The sequence below is a fragment of the Erithacus rubecula genome (assembly GCF_903797595.1).
Source record: "Erithacus rubecula genome assembly, chromosome: 1".
Lineage (NCBI taxonomy): Eukaryota > Metazoa > Chordata > Aves > Passeriformes > Muscicapidae > Erithacus > Erithacus rubecula.
In genome coordinates this window covers 104,167,679-104,176,044 of record NC_136658.1, presented here as the reverse complement: position 1 = coordinate 104,176,044, position 8,366 = coordinate 104,167,679, and the positions used below count along the sequence as shown (strand labels likewise).

At 39.1% G+C, this 8,366-nt stretch overlaps 1 protein-coding gene across 1 annotated transcript in view; it reads right to left on the bottom strand.

Moving 5' to 3' along the window:
* The window catches only part of SYTL5 (synaptotagmin like 5), a 55,724-nt gene continuing 47,358 nt past the window's right edge, over positions 1 to 8,366 (bottom strand). Inside the window, exons 15-18 of the mRNA XM_079327809.1 lie at positions 5,839 to 5,947; positions 4,273 to 4,408; positions 3,207 to 3,415; positions 1 to 2,605 (exon numbers count right to left, since the gene is read on the bottom strand). Of these exons, the coding sequence (XP_079183935.1) occupies positions 2,463 to 2,605; positions 3,207 to 3,415; positions 4,273 to 4,408; positions 5,839 to 5,947 (597 nt within the window). The 3' untranslated portion in view covers positions 1 to 2,462. The remainder of the gene's footprint in view (positions 2,606 to 3,206; positions 3,416 to 4,272; positions 4,409 to 5,838; positions 5,948 to 8,366) is intronic.

Here is an 8,366-nt window from a genome sequence, read left to right as displayed (position 1 = left end):
AAAGCAATATGTGGTTTTGCTAAAATCTTCTTGCTTAGGAGGTTAGGAAGTACCATTCAAAAATTAGGCGAACACTTATGCTCCATGCAAAAGTAAATTCAATTTAAAATTATTTAAAGTATTTTCAGTTTGGCAAATGAAAGCTTGCCCATTCCAAGGTGCAACTTGGAGGAGTTTTTTGTTATTATTTTTTGCCATTTTCACCATCAAAATTAATCAAAACAAACCATTCAACAGACCAGTGTTCCTCTACAACTTGAGCTGTAATTTTACCTTGAAAAACCATTTTCTTTAGGTTCAACAAGTTCAGATGTTTGAAACAACTTCTAGCAAAAGGGAAAAAAACCAAATTTTGTGCCTACACATCAGTGTAATATTATTCCCAAAATAAGTTCAGGATTCTAGTACAAACAACCAAGACAACTCAAAGCAATTCTGTTAGAGAGGTAGTTTAGGTGCCAAAAGCTAGGTTTGGTTTCACTTTGCAAGATACTGATAAAAAAGTAAACTAATACTTAAGGATAGACTATTGTGATAAGAACAAGATCATAAAATTTTGTGTGCTTGATATTTGTGCTCTAATTTATCAGCTCACAGCATCTGCAGCACAGAATTGTAGAATGATGGAATAATTTTGGCTGGAAAAATTCCCTCACTGCACAATTTGACTTGAACTTCAGAAGGAAATGAAGAAAAGATAAAGAAGGAAAATTAAGTCAGTTTTCTTGAGTAAACACTGATGTTTGATTCCCAATCTGAGATTTTGTAGGAGAATTTTTATTTTCAAAGATGACTCAGTAATTTCTGAAAATGGTGAGTCTCCAACTGGGCAAGCAGTACCTCCAGTGACTTTTGAAAGTCATATCAGAATTCATATCAGAATTTTGAAATAACTTATGCATAAGGAAGCAATTTTATTAAAACCACTGTTTTCAACACAAATAAATACTTTTTTATCCAATAATATTATGATTTTAGAAGACTGACTGTAAACTTCCCTGCAGTTTACAGCCACTCCAACAAAAAACAGCATAAAACACCTTAAAAATAAAGGAATTAATGTTACATTTTAAGGTTTTCAATTCAGCTCTAAATACATGCAGGTAATTTTCCACTAGGACAACAACAGATGTCAAAATCTCCAGCCATAGTTGCTTGGCCATCAGCTCATATTCTGTTATTCAATCTAGACTTCTGGCAATAAACTTCGGGGTAAAAATCAAAATGTAGGAATTTACCAGTATTATGTATTTACCAGTGCAAATAGAAAGCTGTGTTCTAATTGTGGAAAATTCAGGATAAATGTTGTTCACTCAGTGTCCTGATCTTCCTTGGTCTTATATGTTGAGGAATCACAAAATTACCGTGGAACAATTGTCACAGTTAATAAGAATAATGATTGTATTGGCCAAGACCCACTCATCACTGAATCCACTGGGGGATGTTCAGGAGAAATGTCCTCCTTGGATTATAAATAATGTGCATGGGCCTGAATGGGACCCCATTCAGAGAAGATTTTACAGTGATGCAAATCATTTTGGCATGTGCTTTAATCCCATTCTATTCTATACAATCTGTTGAATCAAGTTTTAGCTAACTCTGTCCATGTGTCTCATATCAGTGACACATCAGATGGGGACTGGCATGTGGACATTTTCCCTCTGTTCAATGACATCAGGTCTTGGCTAGAGCTGTCAACTCAATGAAAAGCACAGTAGCATCATGTAGTTCTGGAAACTGAGGATTTGCTATGATTAATTTTCATTAGAGGCTCTTTGGTTACATTGAACCAAGTCTGCCTTTTATACACGTGCATTAAAATACCCAGAGGAGGCCAGGACACCAGCACTGCCCACCAGCTCACTGCTGCCTGTTTCTGGGGTGGAACACACTGCACTGGCCCTGCTTGGTTGGGTTTTGGTCCCAAGCCCCTTGTGCTGCACCTCTGCACAGCCCAACAAGCAAACACAATAAAGAAACACTGTTTGTTGTCATCACAACATTATGGCTTCTTAACTTACACACACCAAAGCACAGACTCACTCTGAATCTGCTTGTGCTGTGCCACTGCTGCCTTCTGGCCCATCTCTGAGCCAGAAGAGTTTCATCAACCTGGCATTACTCAAGAAAAGTCCAGCAGGAGAATTTGCTCACTCTGAGCAGTGCTCAGGCAGAATGTTCGTCAGCTGCATTCAGCCACCAGGAGGGACAGAGGAAGCCAGTCTGATCTCTGTAACAGGTCCAGTTCCACTGGCTTCAGGAGAAACCATTCACACAAGAAGCCTGGGTAAAGAATGTGCATGAAAGTGCAGAATGCATTAAAATCTCACTCAGAGCCTTAATATCCAAGGCAAAGGGTATACAACCCTTCTGATGCTGAAATGCCAAATGGGCAAAGTGACAAGAGCCTGGACACCACTGGAGCCAGGAGTACCTGTGGCACTCCCAGTAGTTAAAGTCTTTCAGAGCCTGCGTTTCCCCATGCTGGATCTCAGCATTAACACTCCTTCCACTGCAACTCCCGGGCTCTCAATCATCTTCTGCCAGAGGTGCTGCTCTTCCCCCTGAGAGTCCATCCAGTCAACCTCCTTGCCATTGCTCACACCTGGAAATTGTAAAAACAGGAGGGAATTTGCCATTTTAGGAAGCAGTTGGATAACATTGCTGCTCATTTACTGCAACAGTGTACAAGAGAATGACAAGCACTTTACACTTCGACCTGTACAGGGAGTTGTACTGAAAGCAGGCAGCTCCTGGAGAGCACCAGTTTGTCACTGAACTCCTTCAGGCACACAGGTTCATCCACCTCCCCACACTGCACCAAATACTTTTTCCCAATATAGGAAGAATGGATTCACACCTCTTCCAGCTCACACCATCAGCAGCAGAAAGGCTGCTGCTGGGCAGAACTAGTAGATTCCTCACTGGGATACTAAGGAATGCTTTCTAAGGTATTCACAGTTCTTTTAGACTGTGCAGAAATACAAATGGGCATATGATTTTTGTGTCTCATTCAGTGGAGGAGAGAATTAAATAATCTACAGATTATCTACGTGTTGCCTTTTCTCCATTTCCAAATTCCACAACTTCCCGTATATTTTCAAAACGCTCTGTAACATTTGTGTCCTTCATACACATGAATCACATGGGGTAGGGAAACAGCAGAGCAGAATAAGAAAAGCAACAAGAATCAGATGGGGCCTTACCATTCCCAGTGCTCAAACGGACACCTCCCAGAAAAATGTTACTGGAGAGTGACTCCTTGTCCCACACGGTCAGTTCCAGGCAGACATTCCGAATGTCCCTGGAATTCAAGCCACTGAAGGCAAAGGTGTGATTCCACTGGGGGTTCACACTCTTTTTGACTATGGGAGTTTTGTGTTTTGTAGCTTTGCTGTCATCTGGGAGCAGGTATCTGGGAGATAATGAAAAGGAAAATGAACATGGAAATGGATTTTCACTAGTGTTCATAATATATAACAATCATGTAGAGGCTCAAATGGGATCAGGACCCCATGTCCCCACTGTTATTAAGTTAAGCATCAACCAGAAGTGCTTATTTTCTATTTGTGCTCCATTTGTTCTCATACCTACAATATCAGTTGTAGCAGAAACTGGAATTAGGTCCCCTTGCCCCAAATCTTAACCACAGACTTTTTGTTTCAGTGAGGCTAAAAACAGAAATAATCATAAAAACACTGGCTAGAATGTCATCTTGTCCAGTGTTCCTCTCAAGGCACAACAAGAGATTGTCGAGAAAGAAATGAAAATTACTTTTTCTACTTGAAATGCATGTGCTGAGTGATAATTTTAAGCACACCAGAAGATCATGATAAATTGTAAGCTGCATCATGGAATTAAACACAGGATGCTTTCTGCAGACCCCATTTATCAACAACACTCAACTCATTACTATGAATTGGAATATATCTAAAAATCAGCAGGCCTGAAAAATAGCATTCAGAGCAAAAACTGGCAAAGAAAAATATTTTAAGATATCTATTATTTCCTAAATGTAACTTTTATAATGCATAGCCTATATTTATGAGAAATCCCTTATAATGAGAAATGCAGGATTAATTTTTTCAAACACAAGCATTCTGTGTAGTTTGAATTTTGAGTATCCAACACAAAATGCTGCATATCTAAAAAAATACACATCATATCATGTAAATTTTTTGTGTACTCACATGCTTAGAGGCATGTGACACAAATCTTAAATTAGATCCAGTGCAGTCATTACAAAAAGGAGAGGAAAAAAACCCCACAAACCCTTTCACAAAAGTATCAGATGTGCCTCCTGATTTCACTGCTGTTAAATTCTTTGCTTCTTTGATAAGTACTTCTAATATGCCTCCAGATGGCAGATGAGAATCTCCTTTTTTTCCTTTTTTGAAGCCTCTCTTTCCTAAGCATAGAACAAAGTTGTAAAGTTACAATCAGAAACTATATTTACACTGTAAGACTGATTTGGATCTGTAAATTGTCTTGGCTAGATTTTAAAAAGTAATTTATTGCAATGGGATTAAAGCATTCCTTATTAAGGCAGAAAATTCCTCCATATTTGATAAAGAACTTGACCAAGCACTTACTAGCTGGTCCTTGCAGGACACACCAACATGCTCTATCTGAAGTCCTGTCCCAATATAACTATTTGTGGATTGCTATGATGAACACAAAAAATTGCATGCCATATATTAAAGCAGCCCTGGACCACAAAGGAAGCTATAAAACCTCTGTCCCAAATGCTAAAGTCCAGAAATAAGCCAGGTGCATCCTTGTGTGGGATGCACTGCTCCTCAGAGCCCAGGGTGCTCCCAACACTGCCAGCACCAGGACACAGGCACCTGCAGCAAGGGCAGAGATTGTGCACACTGATTCAGGCTGAAAACAGCAGGGAAAGGAAATCAGGAGTGGTGCTAAAATGCACTGATTTTTAAAAATGCAGACTGATAACAATCAGTTTTTGAGAGAGAAAACCTTGAGTAAACCTTACTGCTACAGAGGGAATATCATCTGTCATAAAAGAGGAAAGGAAAAGAAGGAAATCAAAGCTATCAAATGCAAATTTCTACAAGCAATACTGTCACCAGGGCAGTGATTTACCTGCATCTGGCATATCCACGTGCACTCAGGTGCTACCCAGGGAAGCATACTCACTTCAAAGCATTGCTGTTCTTCATGCTAATACAATGTAAAGAGATTGTAACTCTATTCCCTTGTTCATTGCAAGTGAAAATAATGGCTCACCCTAAAGAACTCAGATAAGATTTTACAGGACTACATTGCTGCAGTAATACAGTAAGACTGAGCAGAGGGAAAGTGAGGAAAAAAAGGCTGGAAATGAGGTGGCAGATTAAGGTGAATGGAGCATGAAGAACTAAGTGAAGTCTATTACTTGATCAGCTAAACACTGTACATAACTAGCTGAAAAAAGAACTCTCAGACTACAATGCAGACAATTTATTTTCTCTGTGGCTTCCCTTGATTATATTACCTAATGTCCAGATTCTTTTTCTAAATTTAGTCAGAGCCATGCATCAACATTGAGTGCATATTCCTCTTCCTTTCTTTTCCTTCCTTAAGTTCAGTGTAAGAGAAAAAGATGAAGGAAAAAAAACCATTCACATGGCTCAGGATTTCCACACATAACTATTGAAACCACATTGGATCAAGGGGCTGGGACTTGATGGTCTTTCAGGTCCATTCCAACCCATTAACATTCTGTGATTCTACGAATGAGCATATTAAAGTATGATTTCAATCTTCGTCTTAAGTGAGGATTTTTAATGCATCATCATCACATGATTTTTAAAATCACTATTATTTATGTTTTACCTTGAAACTGCCCCAGAGGAAGCATTAGGTTTCTGTCTGGGGGAATATAGCGTAAAACCACTGTCAGTTCTCCTTTGTATTGAAGCCCAAAATCTGTCACAACCTCCACCTGAAGAGAAAATAAACAACCAAATCCAGCCAAGGTTACTCATTCACCCTCTTCTTTTGATTTTAATTCTGTCAAAATGGAGTAATATATCCATATAGTGGTTTAAACAGTTAAACACATCAAGATATACCAGACCACTTTCAGAGAATTAGACATTCCAAATTGGAGGCAGTCACATTTTAGAAAACTTTGAGCTAGGGAATTCAATCTCTCAGAAAAATAAACTCATGTAGCATTAGACACTGTTCAGTGAGCACATGGAGGAGTTATCTAGCATGAGTAAATGATAAAAACCAGCAGCAAAAAAACCCTCAAACTTATTTCTGAGTATATAAACTGCAACTGCTTTCAGCTGATGGACAGCCCTTATTTCCACCAGTCAGGGTTTAAAATGTAATTAGTTTCATTTTAGAGCAGTCACTCCTGAGTCACTCTTTGAATAGATGTGTGGAGAACAAAGGTGAAGGACAACAGAGTGCAACTTCTATGCACAAAAACTTCTTTAAAAGTGTTATTCCCAGTGCCCTTTTCTTTTTTTACACTGCTACTATTTCTGCATTTCTACATCTTTCTTTAGAAATGCTTAAATCTTACCCAGAAGAATGCAAGCAATGCTCTTCAGCCCATCCTTCTTAAAATAGCATTAGGCCTTCACAGGCAGGGCACTGAATTTCATGTTGTCAGAAGTTGGAAATTACATTTTGGAAATATTGGATGACCCTTCAAACCCAAACCATCCTGTGACTCTGTGATGTGATTCCTGTGCAAGCTGCAGTGCTTAGGTTTGGGTACAAATGAGCAAATCTTCTGATTTTTTTAGAGGGACAAAGGGCATGGATAGAGCACTGCTGGAGGCACCACAGAAGCCTTTAAAGAACTGCTTAGAGAGGAATGTCTGACCTGGGAATGTATTTCTATGAGATGTATTCTGCTTGTTTCCTGGCACCCCACAAAGGTCAAGATTCTATTACCAAGAGAAAACAAGCAAATAAACCCCACCAGGAATCCATTTGGTGGATGCAGGGAGTCAGCATTGCCTTCACTCCAGGCTGAGGCACTGGCCACGTTCACTGGGGCCAAGACTGACCCAAGGATGGGACAGAGAACAAAACAATTTTAGTCGTAGCAGCAGGGCCCTTTTGTGACTTTGAGGCATTTTTAGAGCAACACAGGCAGTGCTGCTGCAGAGGAAAACAGTCCAGTCTCACAGCAGTGTCCAGTGCCAGCTGCTACAACAAAGGACTAAAGAGAACCTGTAGAAAACAGCTGTGGAATAATTTGCACATCTACATTTTGCCAGTCAGGCAGCTCATTTATGGCCTAAACTAAGCAAGTTTCAGATCAAGTTTCCCATAAGGGTATCAAAGGTTATTTTTAATTTAGTTCTATTAGTGGACAAGCAATGGTGTAAGTCCTAATGTCTGAAAAATTTTGTCAGCCTCTCTCCCAAACCCACATCAAACATGACTCTATACTCTGTCCCCTCTTTAGCCACAGAAATCTACTTTTTTTCCTCCACTTTTTCTGACTTAACCACACTCCTCTGAAAAACAGATCTCTCAATGCTCATAGAAGAAACAAGCCTTCAAGTCTCCAACCTTTTCACCAAAGCAGCTAAATGATTCATGATAAAACAAACAAAGCTCTGTCATAAATCCCAGAAAATGTTTGGTTTCCATTTCTTCACTCCTGTCTCTATCAGACAGTTCATAGAGGAGAGCTGTGTGTATTTTGTGTGGATATTGACCAGTGCCTCATTTTTTGTTAATTCAAAAAGCAATAATTGATTTTTAAAATATCATACTTGCTGATCAAAACTTTTAGCAGTGTTTTAAATTTAGAAACATTATTGGCAACAACTTAGGAGGCAGACGAGACCAGTTCTGTGTTTGCTTTCTTTGACAGTAAAAGAAGAAATTTTAAAATCATTTTAATGTGTTTGGAAATAATCAGATACCAGCTTCCAGCTGGACTGGCTGAAATGCTTAGTGCCTCATTGCTTATTTTCTAGGAGAACTTCATTACTTTTTTGGTTATTTTCCCACTAGGATTAAAAGAAATTACCTAGAAATTAATTACAGAGCAAAGAGATTCATCTCCCACCTGACAGAAAGGCAAAAAATTAAACACACTCTCCTGAAACCCAAAAGACACTATTTCCTTAAATGTAATGAACATAGAAAAACCAAAACATCCAGATTTCTTGACAGTATTACATGCACATTTAATATTTTTTTTTTGTAATTAGAAAAGTAAACTTTTTAAATGCCAGTCTAAACCCCTGGGATTCCTGGGGATTATGGCTGCTGCAGGAGCAAGCAAGGCAGAAACCTCTGATCCTCCAGTTTACAACAGCTCTTTGAATTTCTTCAAAAATAAACCCCTTTGCCAAAGCAGGGGAGCCCTGGGCACAGGAATC